This window comes from Dendropsophus ebraccatus, chromosome 14 (genome assembly GCF_027789765.1).
Source record: "Dendropsophus ebraccatus isolate aDenEbr1 chromosome 14, aDenEbr1.pat, whole genome shotgun sequence".
In the NCBI taxonomy this organism is placed as follows: Eukaryota; Metazoa; Chordata; class Amphibia; order Anura; family Hylidae; genus Dendropsophus; species Dendropsophus ebraccatus.
Genome location: NC_091467.1, coordinates 20,924,701 through 20,951,778, shown reverse-complemented (window position 1 = coordinate 20,951,778; position 27,078 = coordinate 20,924,701). Strand labels below are relative to the sequence as shown.

Sequence of the window (27,078 nt, the reverse complement as noted above, 5' to 3'; positions counted from 1 at the left end):
AGTTCATACCCAGCGGAACATTTCCATCCACATCTAGAGCAAAAATGTGTGTATTACATAAGGATTTTCATGGGAATTTCCCCCCGGCTACACAGAGAGGGATGAAATCTGCAGAAATCTGTAATATTAAGAGTTGGAATTCTGGAGCATATTCCATATTTATGAGGATAGCATTTTACAAGTCTCAATCACATTTGAGTCGGCAACGTGTAGACTGAGCCTTGTAGAGGCCATAATCACTAAGGCTATGTTCACACAACGTATGTTTTGTATAAGTCACGGCCGTTGTTGCAGTTTGCAACAATGTCCATGATTTATACAAAGCATACGTTGTATGTGAATGAATGGAATCCCAGCTGGAGCGTATACACATAGTAGGCAGAGATTCCATCCGGCCGCACGAAAGACTGACATATCAACATGTCAGTTTACACAATGGAGCGTGCGGCTCCGGACACACTTTCCATTGTTTGCAATGGCGAACTGGGATGCGGGCGCACACGGATGCGCCCACATCCCAGTTCAATAGAAATAAAGTTTACTGCAGTACCGGCTGGGATAAACTTCACTGACACCAGGGCCGGGACAAGGAGTTCTGGTGCCCTAGGCAAAGAAGGCAAATCGAGCCCCCCCCCCCCCCCCAAAAAAAAAAACCATACATGCACCCTCACACACACACATACATACATACATGCACCCTCACACACACACATACACCCTCACTCAAACATATATACATGCACCCTCACTCACTTATACATTCATGCACCCACACACACACATACATACATGCACCCTCACACACACACACATACATACATACACCCTCACACACACACATACACCCTCACTCAAACATATATACATGCACCCTCACTCACTTATACATTCATGCACCCACACACACACATACATACATGCACCCTCACTCACACATACATACATGCACACTCACTCACTCATACATACATGTACCCTCACTCACTCATGCAAACATACATATATGCACCCTCACTCACTTATACATTCATGCACCCACACACACACATACATACATGTACCCTCACTCACACATACACACATACATACATGCACCCTCATTCACTCATACATACATACATGTACCCTCACTCACTCATGCAAACATACATACATGCACCCTCACAGCTCTGCAGGGGGCCTTCCTGCTAATGCCGCTGGGCAGGCTTGTGTTGCGTGTCCTCTCCTCCCCCGGACCCGACAGCCAGGGCCACCTCAGGGACAGCAGCAGACAGTGGAGGATACACACCACACAGTGTAAGTGATGTCGTGCATCCTCTACTGTTTGCTTTTCTACCGCAAACCCTGCTACTGGGTTCAGGCTTGTGGAGGCCCCTATGTGGTAGATAGAATATCGCCCCCTGTAATTCACCACCAGATGGCGCCCTGGGCCATTGCCTACCCCTGCCTACCCATTGTTCCGGCCCTGACTGACACCGGCCGTTCTGTGACACGACTGGGTCACAGAACGGCCGCTGTCATACTTAAGTTGTCGGTAAAAAAAAAGAGTTTAATAAGACTCATCACAACCCGTACGCGATCCTATTAAGCATCTCACCTCTGTTCCTCTTCTCCAGATACCCTTGTTTCAACAGCTTTTCAGGCTCGTCTACATCTCGAGCTTCTGAAAGAAAGTTAATAAAATGATATAATGAACAGGAAACTGGCTGCAATAAAGTCCCTAAGATGCATTATTAAACATCCCCCCACCACCACCACCACAAAGTCAAATTGCTGAGATGTTACTCTCTTAGTCTGCACAGTATTTTACTTGTTTGAACAGCAATTTGAACTCCATAACTGTTCTCCCAACACTAAATGGAGAGGAAAAGTAGCAAACATAGTGACCTATACACCATAAGTTAATGTTTTCTGGTTCAGCAGAATTTTTTTTTTAATTCGGTCTGGACCTTTTGCATGTTATGTTCTTCTGCCCTTTTACACAAAGGTAGGAAAACAAAGGTTCACGCTCCAGGACATATAGTTTTAGTTCTTTGCAATGGAGGACAAACCCTGGGAGAAAACCACTGTCATAAATAACATTTCCCTATATAATATAAATAGGGGTTTTCATAAGATGCCTTTTCACCTATATACAGAATATACAGTGGTACCTTGGTTTAAGAGTAACTTGGATTAAGAGTGTTTTGCAAAAAGAGCGCACAGTTTTTCAAAATTGTAACTTGGAGTAAGAGCATTGCTTTGGTTTAAGAGCTCCCTGTACTGGGTGAAAGGGGGAGTAGGGGGAGGGGCATGGTCTTAATAGCGGGGTCTACAGCAATGTAGTCTCGGTCACCTTCCAAATCATAGCAGATCCACTGCAGGCTGGGGCTTGCACCAGGGGACAGGACTGTGGAGGCAGCCTCTCTATAGCTGTAACCCCTCTCTCCCCGGACAGAGTGCTGCATTTATGTGCCCACACCTGCCCTGCTCATTCCTTCCTGTTCCTTGCAGTCTCTGCCAGCCCTTAATTTCCATAATATTCATTCCTGCTATAATGTGCTTGCACTCACACTCAGCTATACACACTGCTGCTATAATGTGCCTGCGCTCACGCTAAGCCATTAACACCGCTGTATAGAAAAGTTTCTGTCACTGTCCTCCTGCACAGCTCTGTGATTCTCACTTCCTGATTGGTCCATACTGAACACACACCCCTTCCCCATTGCTGTCATGTGACCACACAGACCTCTGACAGCAGCCCTGCTTCTCTATTCTAGCCTGTTGTACTACGCTACTGCATTATGGGGATCTGCCGTTCCATCCTGTATCTACAAACTGCTGCTGTGTTATCAGGTTTATGCACTTACTATCCATTATACTCCACATGCTGATTGCTGTACTGTACAGTAACTTATAATATCACATATTCAGCTGTTTCTCATTGTTTGTTTCATCTGTTTTAAATTATCTTTATTTTTGGAGTGTGGAACCAATTGTCTGAATTTCAATGACCACTGTATACAGTTTTCAAAATTTATACTGTTTATACAACTTTTGCATGTAGCTTTGGCTCGGGTCCCTGTATAGAAAAACAAAACCTGTAATATTGGGCAGTGCACCAGACGTCCTGGGAGCTTCCGGACAGGCTTTTATTTACAAGAAAGGAAGGACTATGAGCTGTCAGGGAATGTATATGTGAAAATGTCATCATCGCTGGAACAATTCATTTCAATTTCAAGTTCCTTCATCTTTTAACTAACGTACGCTACGCTATAAATTAAGTGCTTCCTAATAAATGTCTGCTGTAGATAATGGACTCTACGGTAGAGATCTGTGTAGTTAAATACCTGCAATGCTATTCTAGGAATGATCTGTGAAGAGTCAGGTGGAGATGCAGAGCGGAGATGGTCACTAGATTTATGACTGCTGCACCTCTCTGGACAGACAAGTGATACAGATGGGCAGCCAAGCGGTTAATAACAAAAAGGAAAAAAAAATTTGCATGGAAATTAAAATTCACGGCAGCTTATTTAAACTGCAGTGCATATTTATGGAATATTTAGTATGCTAGTATATGGCATGCACAACATGGGAGGAAATATGAATATTACATTACTGTCCCCAAACCAGCATCCAGGACCCTGCTGGCATGAGAATAACAAATGCTGCAGTAAAAAGTTTTATTTAGATGTTAAGTCTCCCGCCCGCAGCAGGATTTCAGAGAGTGTGCCGCACGCGCCCATCACAGCGCACTCAGGAATTGAATTACCCAGGGGGGAGACACTGCTGATGAGCTTTGCTGCGCTTATTTAATTTCATTTACTTTCAGTCCATTAGCAGCATGGGGCTTTCTGTATCCCCACAAGAATGTCACGGGCATGAAAATGCTGTATAAATTACAGGGAGATAAACCTTGGACTTAGAGTTCCATGAAAGCCACGGCGAGGCGGATCATTCCTCTCTTCTACAAATTTTAAGGTTGTTTTCTATCCAAGTTACAAGATGCCAGTCCCCAGTGTAAAAGATCAAGGATTGCTGCGGTGATGTATTACCGAATGCGGAGCAGGGAGCAATGTACAAAATGGTTTAAATATGGCAAAAATATCACTAAAGATATAGAAATGACCATACAAAAACAATTTCCAAGAATATGGTTGCATCTATGACAACCTTGTTGCACAACCATCAGCTGCAGATACCCAGCTCAATGCACTATATAATTTATTTGTATACAATACAACATTATTTCTCTCTACTAGCACCACTATGCACTACAATTTGTGTTAGTAACAATAATAGGTCAATAGAAAGGATGACGACAATCAAAGGTGAATCTTGATAGTACAGCGATAAAAAATTATTGGCAATATGACTGGTAAATATAAATGCCATTCATACAGATTGGGAAGGAGCAATCAATGAAGATCTATCCTAGGTGGTCGGGCGTCGTGGCGTCATGAGGTAGGACGCCGGACCTCGTCCTCGACTCCTCCCTCCTCTCCCTCCGTGACTCCGTGATGATGGTGGAAGCGCCGCCTGCCGTGGCGCGGCCGGAGAGACTCCGGAACTGCCCGAAGCAAATGGCTCTCCTGCCCCCGCCTCTCTCCGATTCCGAATGGAGCCGAGTATCGCCGAAGCATCCGGAGCTCAGGCCCCCTGCATGGTGGGCTCGGCGGCTGCCTGTTGTGCCGCAGGACCGTGGAGCACCACCGCCGGCGACAGTAAGGATTGGTGGCGACTTGTTGCCGAGTCTAGAGCACTGCCGTCCTGCCGACCAGTTCCTCTGGCACCCTGGGGGGAGCGATTCTATGGGTCTAGATCGGACAGGCATTTTTCTGGCCACCTCTGGTAAGAGAAAGGGTATAAAAAGGCCCCCAGATACAGATGGTCAGCGGTGGCGTGGTATGGAGGAAGACTAGCTGATCGCCTCTGACTAAGAACGCACAACTATCACTATTTTTGGTCACTCCTCTTGGTTCCCTCTGCATAATAAGGTAACTGTTTTTTGTGCATATAATGTTGAACTCTGTGCTTTATACTGGATCCATAAAAGCGGATCTGAGCTGATATACAGAGGGCCAGAGGGAGGATTGAAGTGTGGAGATATGAACTGATTGTCTCTGCTTGGCTTGCTCTTTAAAGCTATTTTAAATTTGGCTTCTCTCAGGTACAGCGCTGACATATGTAAAAGCATCCTCTGGCTGGGGTGAAGTAAAGTTTGGCGGTAGTGTTTTTCCATACAAGAGATAAGTTGGAAGTGGATTTTTTATACTGAAACTCCTGAGGTAAAATAACCAGTGTGTGATATACAAATGGGGCGTTTGGGACTGTAATAGTAAGCTTGGATTACTATGGGTAATAACCCTGGCTCTTAAGGAGAGACAAACATGGCTAAAATGCATCCCTCTTTGTCCCTAGTTGGTGACTGTCGCCGGGCAATCACGGGTACACTTTATTCATGGCACCTAAGGCGCAGCCAAGGAAATCTGGAGGTTTTACACCGGCTAAAAGTAATGGGAGAGCAACGAAAATGGATAAATACTTAAAGTCTCCGGTGGGTGCGGCTAAAACTAGAAACACTCAGCAAAATATGGCAGTTAATACGGAGGCAGAGTGTCCTGGCTCACGTTACTCTGTGTTACATGACACGGACAATGGAGAGGAGGAGGAGGAGCCTGTTGTGCAAGGTTCTCCAGCTGTACTACAATCTATCCTATCTGAAGTGCAATCATGTGGAAAATCTCTGATGGAGCTTACAGCTAATGTGGGAACTTTGACTACAGATGTCACATTTATAAGAGAAGATCTAAATAAAATCAGAGAGAAAGTAAGCTCCCTGGAACAGACTGTCCCTGCTATGCAGAAGGATATTGGGGAGATAAGGAGGGTTGCTAAAAGCCATGAAAAACAAATTAAAGACTTGAGAGCCAAGGTCATTGACCTAGAGGACAGATCTAGAAGGTCTAATATTCGTGTAGTTGGTCTCCCTGAAGGGGCAGAAGCAAATGACCCCGTAAAATTCTGTCAAGAATGGATTGGTGAAACTTTTCCTAAGGATACGTTGTCAGAACTGTTTAAGTTAGAAAGGGCACATAGGATTCCCTTGAAGCCTCTACCACCGGGTAGTCTGCCAAGAACTATGATCATTAAGACATTGTGCTCAGGGGATCGGGATAGTATCTTAAGGGCAGCCCGGCAGAGAAAGGATATTATGTTTAATGGAAACCGGATTTTTTTCTTTCCAGATTACTCTAAGGAGACACAATTGAAAAGAAAATCGTTTAAAGATGTCAGGATTAAGCTACGCCAGGCGGATATTCCTTTTTCCCTGATTTTTCCTTCCAGGCTTAGAGTCTCTTTTAAGGATAAAGTTCTTTTTTTTGATACAGCATCGGAGACTCTGGACTGGTTGGAGAGAGAAGGGATTAGTATGAATAATGAGGAGGGAGGGAGTGAGAGAGGAGAGGTATATACGATAGGTAAAGAGGGAGACCTGATATTGGCCCAGAGCCATGAAGGTTGACCAGTTGGGTGGGGGGGGGGAGGGGGAGGGGGGGAGGAGGGGAAAAGGGGGGAGGGAGGGAACCACGAGGAAGAGGGAGAGGAACTTTTTTTTTTCTTTTTTTTTTTTTTTTTTTTTTTTTTTTTTTTGTTTCTTTTTTTCCTTAAATGGAGTTAAGTAGAGTTAAGTTATTTTACTGGAATGTAAGGGGTATGGCGGACAAAATTAAGAGGTGTGCGATTTATGATTTAATCACTAGACAGTTACCGGCTATAGTGTGTCTGGGTGAGACTCATGGCACCTTAGAAACCAAGAATAGGATGCTTCGTAAATGGGCTAGCCATGAGTTTCACGCAGTATTTACTAGCTATTCGGCAGGAGTGTCAATATATATACACAAAAAAGTTCCTTTCAGATTGCTCCATAAGAAAATAGATAATAAAGGGCGCTTTATTTTTTTACATTGTGTAGTGTACAATACCGAGATGGTGTTAGCTGCTTTTTATATCCCTCCACCGTTTGCGCGACAACCGATCATCGACCTAATTGAATATCTAATGATAAGACCAAACCTACCTGTTTTTGTTTGCGGGGACTTTAACGCAGTCATGAACTCATACGAAGATAGAAGGGGGAAAATGCAGAGAGTACAGGTGGGAGAGTCCCCATTGAATAGGGTCATGACGGAGGCTGGCCTGAAGGACGTTTGGAGATATTTATATGGTGACTCAGTGGCATTTTCCTGTTTTGGAACGTCCTCTGGGTCAGCCTCCAGAATTGACCTGGTGTTCGGGAACGACCGGGCGTTGAGGTATATTTCTAAAATGTCGTATGAGGTTAGGTCGGTATCCGACCACTCTCCGATGGTGGCAGTGATTGGAGGTCTCGCAGGGGGAAACGGGGGGAGGAGGTCCTTTAGGCTGAATCCGCATTGGTTATCCTTACTAAATAACAAACAAGTTATAAAGGGAGAGATATTAATGTTTTGGGAACGTAATAAGGAGTCTACCAGGATAGGATATGTATGGGACGCCCTTAAGGCTTACCTCAGAGGGATTTATGTTAGGGATATTACTTATAAGAAGAAATCCTTCTATGCTAAAGAATTGGAACTTAAAGAAGCAGTAAGATCGGCAGAGGAGACTTTTGGTCTATCTCCAACGTTGGAGAATGGAGGGAAAGTAGGGGAGACGCAAAAGTTTTTTGCGGACTACCTTAAGGAAAAAGCACAGCAGAAGATTTTTTTTGGGGGACAGAAATATTTTTCAGAAGGAGGGAAGCCGGGGAAATTGGTAGCAGGGATAATTAGGTCCCAAGAGGAAAAGAAATATATTCCTTCACTAGTTAACAAAGAAGGTAATGTTGTGAATAACTTGGTAGAAATGGAGAGTATAGTTTTTGACTTTTTTTCAGATTTATATACATCTTCTGATATTCATCAGGGTCAGGAATATGAGAGCTATTTAAATTCTATCTCACTACCTAAAATCAGCGCAGCTAGGAAAGGGATGCTAAACAGTCCGTTTACGGTGCAGGAAATTCTGGAAGCTATCAGGAGTTGTAGAGGACAATCTGCCCCTGGAACGGATGGTCTCCCATCCGAATTATATAAGGAACACGCTGAGGTTCTAGCTCCCCTGTTACATAAAATGTTTAATGAATCCTGTAAAGATGCCATCCTTCCACCCTCTATGTATGAAGCCAGCATATCACTGATTAGGAAGAAGAATAAAGATAGTAGCAGAATTGAGTCATATCGCCCCATATCATTGCTAAATACAGACTATAAGATCATAGCTAAAATGCTAGCACTCAGGCTGGCAAAAGTTGCTCCTGATTTGATTGGGGGACAGCAAGCTGGATTTGTCCCGGGGAGATCTATATTTGATAATATTAGTAGAGTTTTTGCGAATGTTCAGTTAGAAACAGAGGCCCCCCACTCCATCCTGTCTTTAGATGCAATGAAGGCGTTTGATAGGGTGGAGTGGGGGTTCCTCTGGAAGGTTTTGGAGGCATTTGATTTGGGGGATAATTTTATAAGTTGGGTAAAACTGTTATACGAGACTCCTAGGGCGAGGGTGGCGGTGAATGAGGGGCATACTGGGTGGTTTAACCTTACCAGGGGGACTAGGCAGGGGTGCCCCCTTTCGCCGCTACTGTTTGCCTTATATATGGAGCCTTTGGCAATGAAATTTAGGGAAATGGAAGATCTGGAGGGGTTTGGTTTAGAAGGGGTAAAGGATAGATTTCTTTTTTATGCGGATGATGTGCTGGTTTTTCTGAGGGATTGGAGGGATGGCATCCCGAAAGTTATGGCTGTAATTGAGGAGTATGGACAATTTTCTGGGCTGAAAATTAATTGGGAGAAATCGTCCCTGCTGCCAATCGGAGAAGACATATCTGGGGTTTCTCTCCCTGTTGCGGTTTTAAAACCGGGAGTAGCGTTAGAGTATTTGGGAATATTAATCCCCGCGCAGATTGCTAAGTTCTCAGAGCTAAACTTACAGCCGTTGATGAAAAAAATCCGGAGTAAAATAGAGATATGGATTAAGATGCCTATATCTATAGCAGATCGGATTGCAATTATTAAAATGATTTTCTTACCGCAGGTATTATTTTTTCTTTATGCGTCCCCGATCTGGATTTCTAATGCATGGTTCCAAAAATTAATGAAAATGATGAATTTTTTTATTTGGGGTGGGAAGAAGCCAAAGTTAAAATATAGTACATGGACACAGAGAACGGGGGAAGGAGGGATAGGATTGCCGGATTTTCAAAAATACTTTTTGGCAGCAAAAGCACAAGATATTAAGCGAGGGCAGAAGTCGGCAGTGCTCAATTATATGTTGGGGTTAGGTAAAGGGGTGCACAGGGATGTAGTAGAAGCTGTTGAGGCTAACTTTGGAGGTAAAAGTTCACTTACACAATCAGATATGTATAGTAAAGTATGGGTAAGCATTAAGAGAATATGCAAAATAAAGGGAGGGTTAGGGTTCACCCCACTATGGCAAAATAGCAATCTGAAAGAGTTTTTTAAGATTAATAATACACAGTTCTGGAGACAGAAAGGGGTAAATTATCTATCACAGGTAGTAAGAGATGGTAAATTAATTACGTGGGAAGAATGTAAGAGGGATTGGGGGTTGTTAGACTCACAAGTATTTTGGTATGCACAAATTAAAAATGCTTTTACACATACAATAAATAAGGAATTATGGAATATCAGTGATCACAGTATAATTGAGTACATTAAGGAGTCAGGTACAGCTGGGAAGTTCCTAACCCCTTTATATAGAATGTTGATCAGAGAAACAGGAAAAGGGCAATTAGAGATGCTGAAAGATAAATGGGACTTACTTATTGGAGAAATCCATGGAGATAACTGGAGTAATATCATTGCTAATTCTGGTTTGGTTAGTTGTAATGAGCCCTACAGACTTATAGTCCTCAAAATGTTGTATAGGGTTTATTTTTCCCCTTTAAATGCAATGAAGAGAGGATACAGAAATAACTCAGAGTGTCCAAAATGTCTGAGGGAACAAGCTGATTTTATGCATCTACTATGGGACTGTGAAAAAGTTCAAATACTATGGAAAAAGGTTATGGCATATATGCGAGATGATCTGCAAATGGAGTCTGGGTCAGATCTTTCCCAAATACTATTGGGGGGATTCCCAAATGACGGAAAGGAGGGTTCCCTTAAAAATAAATTGTTCCTTTTGGTTAAGGTGATGATTGCTAGGAAGTGGGGAGGGACTGATTCACCCAGTTTTTGGCAGTGGAAGGAATTAGTGGATAAAATATGTAAATATGAATTAATGTTAGCTAAGAAGAATTCTGTAAAATCAGAAAGAAGATGTAGGAATATTTGGAGGAAATGGGATAACTGTGGGGGTAATTCTTGAAAGATAACTGATAAATGGATCTCCTCCTTTCCTTTGCTTCTTGGGTTTCCCCCTAGGTAAATTCTTGCAAATATTTATTTATTTATAGATATATAATTGGTGTTCGGCGTTTTTTTTTTTTTTTTTTTTTTTTTTTTGGTGCTTGTCTTTCTCTCTTCCTCGTGGGGTGGGTGGTAAGGTGGGGAGGGGGGAGGGGAAAGGGGGGGTGGGTTTATAAATGTATATAATGTGATTATTTTCTTATTGTCCTGCACAAAGATATTTGTGTTGTGGAGTGTTCTATTGGAAAAATAAAAGATTTAAATATAAAAAAAAATGAAGATCTATCCTAGACATAGGCAAGTACTAATTATGCTCTATAACAAATAAATCTGAGACAGAGGTACTCGCCAAATCAGCTAGTCAAGAAAGTAGAACCACTAAAGATATCACATTTAACAGCAACCATTGCATCCAATGTGTTTGACAGGATACAGACCCTCTGTTAGACCATTAGCACCCCATAACAGCTTCCAGCTTTTCCACTGGTATCTACCTATTCAAGCATGCCAGGGACTTAAAGTGTACCTGTCATGTACACTGACCCACTTGGTGTGAAATGTATTCATGGATACAACCACACAGGATCAGAACTGAATAAAAATGGGGAGTCGTGCACAGTACCAACCCAGCATACCTGAACTTCCGGTGGCAGAAGGAATTTCACGTTGATCGGGTCCTCATACATCATGACAGGTACACTTTAATAGGTCAGCTGTCAGTGACAGGCAATAACGGTAATAATTATGTTTTCCAAGGCACATTATGTTTTCACAATTGATCAAAGAATTGCTGCTTCAAATCCCCTAGTGGGAAAAGGAGAAAAAAATACAACATTTCTAGGCACACCCTAGCCACTTCCCTCTGCCCAACAAGCCTTGATTGATAGATCTCTTTACAGTATAAGGGCCAGTTCACATGGAGTAAAACTGGCAGAGAGTTCCACTACGGAATCCCGCCAGCCTCCGTGTCATACTGGGTGTCTATGGGAGGACTTGCGCCTCCCCTCTCCGCGCAGAAGAATTGACATTGGCAAGTCAATTCTTGCGAGCGGAGAGGCGCGGAGAGACGAGGACTCCAATAAGCTGCCAGTATGCCGCGGAGGTTGGCGGGATTCCACGGTGGAGAAAATTCCACGCCGCGAAATTCAGCCAGCTTTACTTCGTGTGAACTGGCCCTTAGGCAAGACCCTCCAATCAAGGGTGACAGGGGCTGGAAGAAGCCACTAGAGGTCGCCCAGAAGACTCATGGTTCAGGCGACATGAAAGTGATGATCAGTTCCCTTTCATAAACGTTTCAGGTTAAAAAAAAAAAAAAAAAAAAACACCCAATAAATAAGTAAATCTGTTTTATTCCTAAATAAAAACACACAAAAAACCATTAAGTACCACTACAACTGGGACAATCTGTAGAATACGGATAATGGTAGATTTACTATTTGCATTTATTCATTCATTCATCCCAAAATAATAAAATATAGGAAATTAGATATACTATATTAGATATAGTAGTGCCAATGAAAAATACAACTCCTACCAATCTGATAATGAGCGTAGGCCATCAATACTGTCATCTTATAAAACTCCTTTGAAGGGATAGTGAGGAGATAACGTCAGGGTAAAATAAATCTGTCTAGTGTTCAGTGAAAAGGCCAAACTGTTCGGGTTCAGCAATGTTCTCTGAATCCTAGCACTTGGCATTTGACTCCGAATAGCTGTAGAGGTTGGTTGCAGTCCTGGTAAACATAGATACTGCCAAAAAACACACACTACCCCTTCAAAATAGGACTTTCACTTTTTTTTTGCTCCTGCTTTGTTCAAGTTCCATGCTAGTCAAATTCTTGTTCCAGTTGTGCTAAGGGTCCATTATAGCTAAGCTTCAAACATAGTAAAAAACAGGATATTGGTGTTTTTTGTTTTTTTTTTGCTGTAAACCACTCAAAAAGACGTAGCCCTCCCCTCTCATATTGCCCCAGGCTCATGGTGCAGCATAGAATTTGCCCAAGTGACTGAATTCTTGAATTTTGGCTATTTGATGCCATTTGTAAAGCCAAAGCCAAGAATGGATTTAGAAAAAAAAACAAAAACTGGTGAACTTCCCGCATCAAAATAACGCAAAACACACCCTGAAAGAGGAGGGCTTATTATTATATCAATTACGCAGACAAGTGTTTGTCATCGAGAGACAAAAATGACAATACCGCAATAGATAGCAATCGACCTCGCCCACATTTAACAAGAGCGCCATCCATCTCCTCACCTTTTGTCCAACCTTTACAGGAAGGAAATTCAAGTTCACAGCAATTACGGTGCTTTGAGGAGCACTGGAGGGTCTGTTTTCTTGAAACCTCCTTCACTCAAGAAGCATTGCTGTGTAACCTTTGTGGGTTTCAGGTTACTTAAAAGCACGCTGACATTCAAACTGAAGGGCTTCACGCTCAATTAAATTAGCCAAGTTTTCGCAGTGCGCTCTTAAAATTCTACCCAGCCTTGTTCTAGAGACTCCAATCTATTTAATAGAAGTAAACGGAGATGAACTCTGTAGCATTAGCAGCTTATTAAACATACTTAGGAAATTAGGATTATAATAGAATCGCATTTAAATGCAAAGGATGTACACATCCGCTGGCTGCTCTGTGGTCTGTCAACGCGCTTGTCTCCCAGCGTTGCTTTATGCTGTTAGCTGCGCTTTCAGGTAAAAGTAGCAGACAAAGATGTAAAAGACACTGCTGTCTGTGTACATGACTATGCCCCTATGAAGCATTCTATTTACTGGGAAATTAGGCTGGGTTCCCATGTATTGTTTTGGTCAGTATTTTTAGCAAAAAGTAGGAAAAAAGTCTTTCTATTATAGATTTTTTTTTTTGTGTCTGTGGCATTACTGTCAAAAGTTTAGATCGCATGGGGTCTCAGTCCTGAGACAGGCTGTGATGGTAAGTTATAGCTGGGTGAAGCAAGCGGCAGCACACATCACAGATTAAAATGCTGCCCACTCTGTCTGTAACCCACGATCGCAGTGGATCTAAGAAATGAGACCCAATGTATCTGGACTTTTGACATGTCTGGACAACAGGTCAAAAGTTTTATATAAATGACACTAATGCTTTAAGGACTTGTGGCCTCTCCTGCAGCCATTTCTCTATTTTTCTCACTACATATATATAACTAAATAATAGCCAACTGGGTGCTACCTGTTTGATTGATCTCCCTGAGGTCAACCAGCGTCCTTTTGCATGCACTTACTAGTCATTTCTCCCACTAGCCAGAAACCTACTCCACACTGATGAGGGGCCAAAACCCCGAAACAGCTGTTGCTTAGGTGGTTTCCTTATTGGAGACATTCCTTGGCTTTGTTGTTCCTTCCTGGAGGGAAGGTCTGGCTAGTTCACTGATGTTCTAGAATACACTGACGTTGAGACGTGATGGTGTCTCTGCGGTGTTTTGGTTGATCTCCCTGAGGTCAACCAGCGTCCATCTACACAATCTTACACCAACTCTGATTGGATAGTCTAATGCTGCATTTACACGGAACGATAATTCGCCCGATTGTACGATTAACGATATCGAAAGAACAATGTTTTTTTTTAGAACAATTAGCGTTTAGACCGAACGATTTATCGTACTGAAATATCGTTTTGCAATCGCTTAAGCCTATCTCACATATAGGTAAAATCGGTGAACGACTGTTTACACGGAACGATCTGCGAATTTTAGCAAACTGTAATGACAACTAGAGCTTCCCATGCAAAATCTTACTTGGCTTCCTGATGCGCATTAGTTTTATTACCTAAACACAACCCCCAGGAGACAGGAGCCAATGCTGAATCTGCAACGATCAGTCTTAACGATCGGCCAAGCTACGATCTGCTGGTGTCACTCCGTGCAATAGGAGTGGTGGCAGAGACCGCCGCTATCTCCTATGGGCTCCCGGGCGATCCTCGCAGCTCCCCATGCCACTGCACTGACCAGCTTGCTGTCAGTAAGTGTAATAGAGCTGGTGCAAGCGGGTAACGAGGAGCAAGCGAACACTTACCTGACAGGTCGGCGCTCGCTTGCTCCAGCTGATCGCCCCGTGCAATAGGGGCTTAACAGAAAACAGTGACAACTATGATGTTCTAGCATTTTGCTACAGTAAATTCGTTCTTGTAAATTACAGTGAGTGACCCAGGGAGGGAGAGCTGAGCTCGGTAATGTCCAAAAGTCTTGTAGAGAATGAACATAGCAATAAACAGGAATGTGCTCTATTCATTTGGGAGGACAGTATCCCTCTGTTCTCATAATCAGTGGGGGTCCCAGCGGTCAACCCTCAGATTTATAGGATCTACAGATAGTGACTACAGATATATGACATCCCACCAGGTAGTATGGCTACAGATCTACGAGATCCCACCAGGTAGTATGGCTACACATATATGAGATCCCACTAGGTAGTATGGCTACAGATATATGAGACCCCACTAGGTAGTATGGCTACACATATATGGGACCCCACTGGGTAGTATGGCTACAGATATATGAGACCCCACTAGGTAGTATGGCTACAGATATATGAGAACCCACCAGGTAGTATGGCTACAGATATATGAGACCCCACTAGGTAGTATGGCTACACATAGATGAGACCCCACTAGGTAGTATGGCTACAGATATATGAGACCCCACTAGGTAGTACGGCTACACATATATGAGAACCCACTAGGTAGTATGGCTACAGATATATGAGACCCCACTAGGTAGTATGGCTACACATATATGGGACCCCACTGGGTAGTATGGCTACAGATATATGAGACCCCACTAGGTAGTATGGCTACAGATATATGAGAACCCACCAGGTAGTATGGCTACAGATATATGAGACCCCACTAGGTAGTATGGCTACACATAGATGAGACCCCACTAGGTAGTATGGCTACAGATATATGAGACCCCACTAGGTAGTATGGCTACAGATATATGAGACCCCACTAGGTAGTATGGCTACAGATATATGAGACCCCACTAGGTAGTATGGCTACAGATAAATGAGACCCCACTAGGTAGTATGGCTACACATATATGAGACCCCACTAGGTAGTATGGCTACACATATATGAGACCCCACTAGGTAGTATGGCTACACATATATGGGAACCCTCTAGGTAGAATGGCTACAGATATAAGAGACCCCACTAGGTAGTATGGCTACACATATATGAGACCCCACTAGGTAGTATGGCTACACATATATGAGACCCCACTAGGTAGTATGGCTACACATATATGAGACCCCACTAGGTAGTATGGCTACACATATATGAGACCCCACTAGGTAGTATGGCTACAGATATATGAGACCCCACTAGGTAGTATGGCTACACATATATGGGAACCCTCTAGGTAGAATGGCTACAGATATCACAACTTTGGTTACAATCATCAAATAAGAATCTTTTTTGTTTACATTCAAAGGACAGATCCCTGATCATGGGATGAACACAAAGACTGTCGCTAACTGTTAACATGCTGCACATATGGTTGTTAATGACTGACGCACGCATCCGAACCTGACTGACATAAAGCCAATTATAACACACAGGTAAGGTCCAAATTCTAACAATAAAACTGTATTTTGAATCAAGGATTTCTTACAAGGATTTCTCCTAACAAAAACTGGTAACTCTTGTCTGGACGTGAAAGCAGAAAAAACTGATTCCTGAATGTAGACATCCTAGACGGACAAGGGGGGGGGGGGTGCTTTGTTTGCAATAAATGAAGTCGCTGAAATCCCACTTTATGCTTAGGAGCATGAAGGACACAACTAAAACTCGCCTCAAAATGGCAGCATTTATCATGATAAAACAAACACTGTAAATCTCTCGCTCTCCCTCCACAGCTCATTAGGCCGGCTCTGAAACATACGTGCAACTTTGCTGGAGTCCTGCCGGGCTACGGAGTGCTACCCTGAGCGGGAGAGTCAGGCTTCAGTACTGCAGCAGCTGGACCTGCACGCATGTGGTTTTATGTACACTGCATCCGCTGATCTGGTGTGTAAACCAAGCACCACCAGCAGAAGAGACGCAACGCTCTGTGCCTCCTGAAATATAGATCATGCAGTCCTTCAGGAGTTAGGGTGCCAAGGAAAATGATACAGCTGTTAGTCAGAATTGTGCTCCAGGACATGAGGACTGCTCAGCAGATGTGATCTCCATACACGCAGCACCAGTCACATCACTGAAGATCACTGTACTGTGTATTTATAGGAAGACAGTGCTTAGTCACCTGAGTGACTGCAAACCAGTAGACCTCCGCTATATGTGTGTTGTCACATCTGCTGTCACAGTGGCCATTGTCTGTAGGTATGAGCTGTAAATGCTTGATGCGTGTTCATTCTATGTGGGCAGGGGGGCAAATCTTGTCTATTAAAGGGGTTGTCCAGGCCTAGAAAAACATGGCTGCTTTATTCCAGAAACAGCACCTCTCCTGTTCTCACTTTGGGTATGGGGTATTGCAACTCAGTTCCATTGAAGTGAATGGAACTGAATTGTAAGGCCGGGTTCACACTACATGAAACACTGGCCGTTCTGTGACCCTGTGGTACTGCAGTACCGGCCGGATGATTTTCATTTGCGCTGAATTGCATCTGTGTGCGCCCACATCCCAATTCACCATAGCAGACAATGGAGAGTGCAGCCAGAGCTGCACTGTCCATTGTGTGACCTGTCAGGCTTGTGCGGCCGCTATTCAATGTCAGTTTTTTGCACAGCCGCTAGCGATCCAGCCCGGAGTGTATACTATGGGGGAGATTTATCAAACATGGTGTAAAGTGAAACTGGCTCAGTTGCCCCTAGCAACAAATCAGATTCCACCTTTCATTCCTCACAGACTCTTTGGAAAATGAAAGGTGGAATCTGATTGGTTGCTAGGGGCAACTGAGCCAGTTTCACTTTACACCATGTTTGATAAATCTCCCCCTATGTGTATACACTCCAGCTGGGATTCCATAGAGTGCAGTACAACGTAAATTTCCTATTAATCACGGCCGTGGTTGCAAATAGGCAACAATGGCCATGATTACTAGGAAACTTACGTTGTGAGAACATGGCCTAATACCTCACACCACCTAAGGACAGGGGTGGCGCTGTTTTTGCAATAATAGCTATGTTTCCTAATCCTGGATAACCCCTTTATTCCCACCTTAGAGTATCAGACTCTTGTGTTTCTCACATGGCAGAGGACCGTGTTTTACCTGAAGGTGGGAGAAACCCTTTAAAAAGTGGTGGGGCATGTGTGTGACTCCATGCGCTAAAAAGTGCACCTAAATTTTGCAGTAAAGTAAGACAACTACTAGTTGGTCGAAACTTAGACTAGATACAGATGTGGCAGATTTATTAAGCAGCCTTAGCCACTGTGATAAATATGGTGCATTTGTAGGCACTCTTGCATAATCTTACGTCGGCAAAAAATGTCGCTTGGCCACCGGTATAAGGTGTATGGGGATGTCTAGAACAACTGTCGACAGATGATGTAGTTGGTAATAGGGGTCGGGTATTATGGAAAATCACGGCCGACCTCTTTGTTCAGAGAGATATAAGCCGCAGCTAGAGCGCTCTCACTGCAGCTTACCCCTCCCCTCTTCATAGAGAATACAGGAACACAGGCGTGCTAGTCTAAGCTTGCATGGTCTAAAGGTCCCCATAACCTGAGGCTTATGTCGGCTGAACCCCTCCCCATAGAGAATACAGGAACGCTCGTCCATTACTCGTTCCTATGTATGAGGAGGACGGGCAGCATGTGGGAGAGATAACTAACGGCCATACAACTGTTGAAGTGTATGGGGAGCCTTTGCTTATAAAATTATTTGCCCTAGGCACTTTATTCTGGTTTGTGATTCTATGATATATTACATGCAGTAACTAACATCTTGCATAGGCAGCTATACTATTTTATTACATATTGTTTACTACTCATGCTGCTCTATGATATTTATATATTTTTTGTCCCATGTCACTCATTTTATTGGTGCTGAATCTTCTTTTTCTTTTTTTGTTCTTTATGTATGTTTTTTTTTAATAAAAGATTTAGTAAATTGGTATTCTGACAAGTTGGCTTTTTTGTAGATAGGTGTTGTACGATGTACATTTTTTGCTTATTTAACACACATTACAAAGTTACATAACTTTGTAATGTGGTTAAATACCCGGTCTGGCCCCCTTCCCCCACTTTCGGACCCCCGACCACCCCCCGGAAGTTAAAGAAATTATACATTACTTATTACGGTCGTCACCAACCTCTTCTCCCGGGCGCCATCTTAAGAGGATGACGTCAGAGCCCGGGGGGGGGCGGTCCGGGTCTTCTTCCTGCTCGGCGTCTTCATGGAAAGTGAATGGGATAGAAAAGGCTGCTGGTGCACATACGCACCAGCAGCCTTTTTATTGGCTGGAGCACATCACATGGCTTCCAGCTTGCTCAGCCCTGATTGGCTGAGCTTGCTGGAAGCCATGTGATGCACTCCAGCCAATGAAAAGGCTGCCGGTGCTCAAGCGCACTGGCAGCCTTTTCCATCCCCTGGACTCGGAAGTGAGAGACATCCCTGGACGGCGGACGGCGGTGACGGAGAGGCGGACGAATCGAGTAGCGATCGTCACCGGAGGGATGGTGAGTATGGTGTCTGTGTGTATCCCGCGGGGGTTGTCCTTTAAGTGATATAGCAGGTGCATCTTTCAAATGTGCATTTTCTTTGGTTGTAGATCAGAAAAACAGTGGACTGAAAACTTTCCGGTCCATGTGTCAGCGTTTCCAGACTGATAAGAACTTCCTGGATGGACTGTTCACTATGGATGAGACCTGGATTTATTTGTATGACCCTGAAACCAAGGAGCAGTCAGAAGAGTGGAGGCACAGTGGTTCTCCTGGTCCAAAGAAGTTCAGGGTGCAAAAATCTGCCTCTAAAGGTGATGGCGTTTGTGTTCTGGGATAAGGAGGGTGTGCTGCTAGAAGACTATGTTCATAATGGTTCCACCATCAATGCAAGTTATTACATGGAACGTTTGGACCAAATAAAGCCAGCTCTGTAGGCCAAAAAATATCAACAAGCTCTCCAAAGGAACCTTGTTCCTCTAAGACACCACCTCCACACACACTGCACAAGCGACCACAGCAAAACTGATGGAGCTAGGCTTCCAGCTGGTTGACCGCCCACCTAAAGGCCTTATTACACGTATCAATTATCATTCAAAGATTCCCTATAACGATCGTTTACTAGCAATAACTAGCGATTCTGAGGTTATTACATTTACTGATTACTATTATGAACGATTGTTTTTACGTCATTATATGGTCGCTAATCATTCCTCAGGACAGCCCACACAACATGTTTTATCGGCGAACGACTTATTACACGAAGAAATATGCGAACGCTTGCCAAACTACCAACGTTAATTTTTCAGCATGTTGAAAGACCAAAACGAACGATTCATTTGTCGTTTCATCATTGGGTGTTATTACTCGTTTCGAATTTTTAAACGATAGTTGTTCCATGTAATAGGGCCTTTATTCGTCTAGCTCTCTCAGACAATCATCTGTTTCCAAACCTGAAGAAACACCTCAAGGGAACCAAATTGCACACCATTTCTGATGCCACAGATGACTGGTTTGGGGCACAACAGAAATCCTTCTTTTCGCAAGGCTTACAGAACTTGGAATACAGATGTAAGAAGTGTGTTGACATCAGTGGAGAATATGTGGAATAAATGTAAAGCTTCATCTTCCTATCTCATTTCTTTTTGGGTAAAGCCAAAGAAACCATGAATAAAACAGTATGTAACCTGGGATTTCACAAATTGTCCTCAACCTGGCAGTATGAGCTTATAGAGATATTTAAAGGGGCTTCCTATCTTATAAAAGTAATGGCAGATGGTTGGGGATATTCCATCACTATGAACAGTGTGGATGTCATCTCTGGACCCCTGACCAATGAGAATGAGGGACACAGAGGTGGTGCACCACTGCACAGCTATGGGTGATAGATGCCTCTGTATGGCATCCATTTAACATATACATAACCAGAGGCCATAAGGGTGGTAACAGCATAGCTGATAAAGGTGCTAGCATTTCATTATAAGCACACCGAGGCTCATCAGTGAGTTCTCCTACAATAAATGTGTCTTTATCAGTATCATTCCCTACTCTGCATCGTCTTTAATGCACTTGCTCAAAAATACTGCCTCTGGCGCATCTGGAAAAATTGTCAAAATGTTGTCAGATGAGCTGGGGAAGCCTTCAATGTCTTCATCTGTAATCAAAAACTAACAGACAGAACACGGTTATCCAAGCTTTTATCACAATTGTTTGCTTTATAACATCTATCTTCCAAACGGCAGATGCGGAGTGTGCCTGAAACTTTTTGGCACCCACAGACGTTGCTCACGCCGCCGTTTATACTTTTAGCTTAATTTAAAGACAACTGCGCTTTCAGCATACGTCCTACTAGGACCTGTTTATCTAATACTTTGAGGTCACCTACTTAGTGTAGACCTCATTAAGGTAAAGTGAAAAACCAAGTCCAACGCACCTCTCACCACTGGAGAACTGCAGGACACTCATTTAAAAATAATGGCTATCTGTGGAAGACCCGTCATGCCTCATTTCACTGCTACGGCGCTGTAAGGAAAACAGGCGCTAACACTGGAGACCTCACACAATCAGTTTCTGGCTACAACAATCTACAATTACATACAGGTTACACAAAGATATTACCCCATACCTGCAGAGCTCCAAAAGAAAGCTGCACTATTCTTGCATGTAAATTATATTTGCAGAATATTACTCATTAGAGATGAACGAATCTCAAGCACACTCAGGTGGCTGAAGAGGATGGATGCAGCCCTAGGGAGTCCTGACTGTATCTATGTTTTCATGGCAGCTTTAGCCTTTATTCACATGCTCAGTGATTTTTCAGGTCCGCATATAGTCATTTATTCCATGATTGCATCCGCAGTGCATCTATTTAAATGGTACAGTGCTAGTTAATAGAGTTGAACTGGTAAAAAAAAACGGTTTGCCAATATTTGATCCGCGTTTTATGGATTTTTTTTTTGGGGGGGGGGGGGGGGTTGTATTTTTCTTTGCAAAAATAATGGTTCCCATAGACTTCTATTGCCTATTTAGTATCGCAATCACAATCCACAATAGTATTTTACGCGAACGGATTACGGATAGTGTGAATAGCAAGACAGAAATCACCTTGATGATTGCAGATCTAAGCAAGGCCTTAAAGTGTCACTGTCGTTACAACTTTCAAAATCAACCGTAGGTGTGACATAAAGCAAGTTTGCCATATACAGTCATTATTTTTGTTGTTGTTATCATGCTGTAAAACAAAGCTGAACTTACCAGAAATCCAGGTCCAGTCTCCTGAAGGCAGATTTTCTGACTTGTGCTGGTTGTAAAAAAAACAGACTAAACACAGGAATTCCGGCCAGAACAAAGTAACGGCTCAATATATCTGTCAATCACATGACTGTCTTCTCTCTGTGAGCGCTCAGATGGCCTGGAAAACCCTGAACTTCCTGTTTTCTGACTCTTTGAGAAAAAAAAAAGTCAGAAATCAGGAAGTGTCGTGTTCTCCATGATAAAAAAAAAAAAAAAAAGACACTTTAAGGCTGCCTCCCACTTCTTCAGCCACCAGTAATTAAATGCTGAGTGTTGAGGTGTTTTTTTTTTGTAAATATAAAATTTTAAATTAAAATTGTGAACATACCACAACCACAAACCAAATACAACCCCCATATACTGAAATCTTAGCTGTATAAGGGCCCTATTACACCAATAGATTATCTGACATAATTTTTTGAGCCAAAGCCAGGAACAGACTATAAACAGAGAACAGGTCATAAAGGAGAGACTGAGATTTCTCCTCTTTTCAAATCCATTCCTGGCTTTGTCTTAGAAAAATCTGTCATAATCTGTTGGTGTAATAAGGCCCTAAGTCTATGTTTCCCCCCCAAGGCAAAAGGTGTCTGGCAGCCACTTATCCTTGTCCTAGAAATAACATACCTATCTGGCCCAGCTGAAGTGGCGTGTTAATGAAGGAGTCTAAGAAGACAGCTATAATGATCTTCAGTTTATAGACTCTTTTAGTTATACCTGCTGGCAACGCTCATCTCCCATCTCTTCTTACAGTCACAATTTATAGAGAGGGCCCTGCTGTTCTAGTGTCTTATTACCCAGTGTATAACCAAGACTTTTAGATTCACAAGGAGAGATTTAGCGAGCAACATTAGCTACTATAAAAAGGCCTCACTCATGTTTTGGGTAAAATATAACATTATTTTGTGTTGGTTCCACTACTGGACAAAATACTATGTAGCAGATTTTACCCTTTTCCATGGCATGCGCCAGCTGAAGGCCCCACTCATCTGATAGGCGGGGCAGAAGGGGTGCGGCAAGGTGGGGAGGAGTCATGGCCTCCTCCCACGCCTGATATATCACAATTTAAGCCCCTATTAAAGGAGTGCTGTCAGCGCTCACGTGCTCCTCATTCCCTGCTTGCTGCCGTCCCTATTACACGCCTGGGGGGGGGGGCTGGGGATGATCGCTAGATCGACCGGTCAGCCCATAGAGGATAGCTCCTATTCCACTGAGCGATGGCAGCAGATCGCTACTATCTATCTACTATCTAAGACAAACGACAGACGACGATCAGCCGACATTGTTCATGTCGGTTGATCGCTGTCTTCTATTACACAAGGCGATTATCGGCCGAATACGTCTGATAATCGTTTCGTGTAATAGAGCCTTTACACCTGGAAACAGGCATGAACCATAACACAAATCTACACCTAAATCTGACAGGGTAAATGGGGGGTGGGGCTTTATTTAAGACCACTATATGAGTATGCAGGTCTAAATAAATCTTCCCCTGTGTGTGAACGAGGTCTAATTCCAGAATAGCATAGTCAGGGTGAAAGGAATGCTTATGGCCAGCCAAAGCTTCCTCCCAAGTATTCTCTCTCTGTCAGGCAAAAGATGACAGATTTATAGTGGTCAAAAAAAAAAAAGGAAATGACATCACAGACTAGGTCTCCTTGACCAAAGTGGAACATGAGCTGCCCCTTTGGTCAGGATAAAAGCCTCATCTATCAGGAAAGGTGTGGTTTATTGAAGCCCTGTCCATCTGTCCTCACGCCTACTCAGATAAATGGCTCTTATCAGTAGGCGCACAAACAGCTGCACACCTGCACAGCGCAGTCCGGCTCCTACCCTGACACTGAACTCCAGGGTAATCTTTTAAGAGAGAAAGTCACAATGATTAATTCAACATCTTAATTAATGCAAACAAACAAGGAGGGAGATGGAATGCTGCCAGTGACAGCTTGAGGAGGTGATGAAGAGCAGAGTACATCTGAGTGCAGCCTGGCTTTTCATGTGAGGACTGCCGCATAACAACATGTAAATATCATCGGCTTCACATCACAACCTATCCAAATATTTTCATTTCTCTGGCTCAGCAGACACTGTGCGCGGCTTAGTCCGGCAGGATGGGGGAGCAGGAGATCAGGGATACAAACATCAGGACTAAGTGAAAGTTTGGAGATAGGAGAAGGCTGGGCTCATTCACACAGGATGGAAAAGGGAAAAGGCTGCCCATAATCTGGAGATACTTCGGCTGACAGCTATTTCTCGCAATGCCCTTCCCCTTCCTGACCCTTAAACATGTACGCTGATCTCAACTGAGTATGCATGGGTACCTAAGCGGGAGAAGGGGATAATAATGCTTTTATTTGGATAGCGCACACAGATACCACAGTACTTTACATAGTGTTTGCCAATTATTGCTCCCTGTCCCCAATAGGGCTCACAATCGAAATTCATCTATCTGTATGTCTTTGGGTGTGGGAGGAAAACGGAGTACCCGGAGGAAACCCACGCAAACGCGGAGAGAACATACAAACTCTTTGCAAAGGTTGCCCTTGGTGGGATTTAAACCCGGGACCCAGCGCTACAAGGCTACAGTGCTAACCACTGAGCCACCGTGCTGCCCACTAGGGGATAAGAATAACTCCCGCTCTCTCCATACACATGAACGATCAACACAACAAAAATATTTATAGTGCACTGTGGTTCACTTAAAGGTCATGTGGTTTACCTAAACAGATAGGTGGTCCAGCCTGGTGAGGTAAGCACCTAGTGAAATTTCAACTTTCTGTGCTGCTATATTTGAAGATTTAGGAGTTGTCCAATTGACGTCTAAGAGTGTTGTCTGGGCATGCTCTGTGACCTTTACAGAGGTAATTACACAAGGAGAGTGAGGCTGTGCTTTGAGCTTTACTTAATGTCTATTCTATCCTTAAAGATCCCCATACACCTTATATTTTAGTCAGCTATGTCCGCCACTCTCTTCGCTGTCAGTATAAGGAGCTCTCCCAAATGACCAACAGATAATGTCAGTGAAAATAGGGGGTCGGGAGTGATGAAAAATACCCGCCTGACGGCACATTCCCTTTAAGCGCCACTCCGACTTTCTCCCTGAGGTTAAGTATAGGTGTCATTATCTTTTTTTACCAGATCCGTGTGCAGTCGATGAGCATTAGGCAGGAGGGCAGCATGAACAATCGCGCAATCATTTGGCTCAAATGGGTTCTTGTTCAGTCACAAATGCCAATTTTTTTTTTCCTGTATAAATACACAACACAAAAAAGACAACAGTGGCTGAACACCCAAGATAAATTGCGTAAGTGCTCATTTAGCGAACGGCAAGCAATGTTTTATTCTTTTAAATGATAGGTGTTTAGATGAGAAAAGATAAAATCGCTATGAAAGGTAATTAATACACTATCGCAAAAATGATCATAATTCATTTGTGTATATATATATATATATATATATATATATATATATATATATATATATATACACACACACACTACCGTTCAAAAGTTTGGGGTCACATTGAAATGTCCTTATTTTTGAAGGAAAAGCACTGTACTTTTCAATGAAGATAACTTTAAACTAATTAAGCCTCTAAGTGCAGCTGTGAAACCTGACAGCTGCACTTAGAGGCTTCAGACCTCACATCCCTAATGTCTAGTGGGACGGATCTCCCCCCCCCCCCGCGATGCGATCGCGGGGGGGAGATCCGTTCTTCTGCCCGTGCCGGGCCTCAGCGTCGGAATGACGCTGATCCCGGCTCGGCAATAGATTGCTATGGCCTGCAGCAGGCCATAGCAATCTATGACCGATCTCATCGATCTTTGCTGTGTATATAAACAGCATTGATCTCTATGAGAGATCAGTTCTGTGTACATACAAGTCCCCAAGGGGGGCTTCTAGTTACAGTAAAAATAAAAGTAAAAATGTTTTTTTTTATTAATAAAAAATCCCCTCCCCTATTAAAAGTCCAAATCACTCCCCTTTTCCCATTTTATAAATATAAATAAATAAACAAATAAACAAACATGTTTGGTATCGCCGCGCACGTAATCGCCCAAACTATTAATTAATCACATTATTGATCTCGCACAGTAAACGGCGTAAGCGCCAAAAAATTCCAAAGTGCAAAATTGCGCATTTTTGGTCGCATCAAATCCAGAAAAATGTTAGAAATTGCTAAGAAATTGAAGATTTCCTACAACGGTGTGTACTACTCCCTTTAGAGGACAGCACAAACAGGCTCTAACCAGAGTAGAAAAAGAAGTGGGAGGCCGCGTTGCACAACTAAGCAAGAAGATAAACACATTAGAGCACAACAGAAGAGAAAGAACAATCAATAAAGACTAAATAGATACACATGTTAGTATGAGGTATTTGAAAAATGGATATATCAGATTTAATAAGAATTCAAGCATAGGGATAAATACAGTAGAGAAGCACAATAAAGTACAAACAGGAAAGTGCAGTTTTAGGGTATGTTCACACACAGGATAAAAATACCCCCCAAAGCCCCCCAAAATTTGCGGAATCACATTTTTTGACCGAGGTTCACCCCATAAATGATATTTTGGGGGTTCAGTCATTAATTTTATGGCAGATTGAAAGATGCCCTTACAAAGTACACCTGTTCCTGAAAAAACAAGCCCTGTAGGTGGGTCTTATGGGTCTTAGGGTCCATTTACACAGAAAGATTATCTGACAGATTATCTGCCAAAGATTTGAAGCCAAAGCCAGGAACAGACTATAAACAGAGATCAGGTCATAAAGGAAAGTCTGAGATTTCTCTTCTTTTCACATCCATTCCTGGCTTTGGCTTCAAATCTTTGGCAGATAATCTGTCAGATAATCTTTCCGTGTAAATGGACCCTTAGAGGGTGAGGAGGAAAAAATGAAAATGCAAAAGTGACAATTGGCCTGATTCTTAAGGGTACATTCACACGTACTGGATCCGCAGCGGATTTCACGCTGCAGTAGTGTGAAGGTGAATGCATCCCATACACGCAGCGGATCCGCTGCTTGTATGGGACCCGGCCCCTTCACAATCCGCAGCCCCGGCCACTTTAACCCCCACCCGCCCACACCCCGCAGCTTGATTCAGGCTCCCCGCTACTTCCCTTCAGCCAATTAGTGCTGCCGTGCACTGATTGGCTGTAGAGGAGCGAGGGGAGCCGGGAGCGTTACAAAGCCCGCTGCGGATCCCCTGCGTGTATGGGACCCATTCATCTTCACACTACTGGAT

At 43.2% G+C, this 27,078-nt stretch overlaps 1 protein-coding gene across 1 annotated transcript in view; it reads right to left on the bottom strand.

Moving 5' to 3' along the window:
- SKAP1 (src kinase associated phosphoprotein 1) overlaps nt 1–27,078 on the bottom strand; it is a 265,174-nt gene that overhangs the window by 78,955 nt on the left and 159,141 nt on the right. Inside the window, exon 6 of the mRNA XM_069951830.1 lies at nt 1,598–1,663. Coding sequence (XP_069807931.1) covers nt 1,598–1,663 — 66 coding nt within the window. The remainder of the gene's footprint in view (nt 1–1,597; nt 1,664–27,078) is intronic.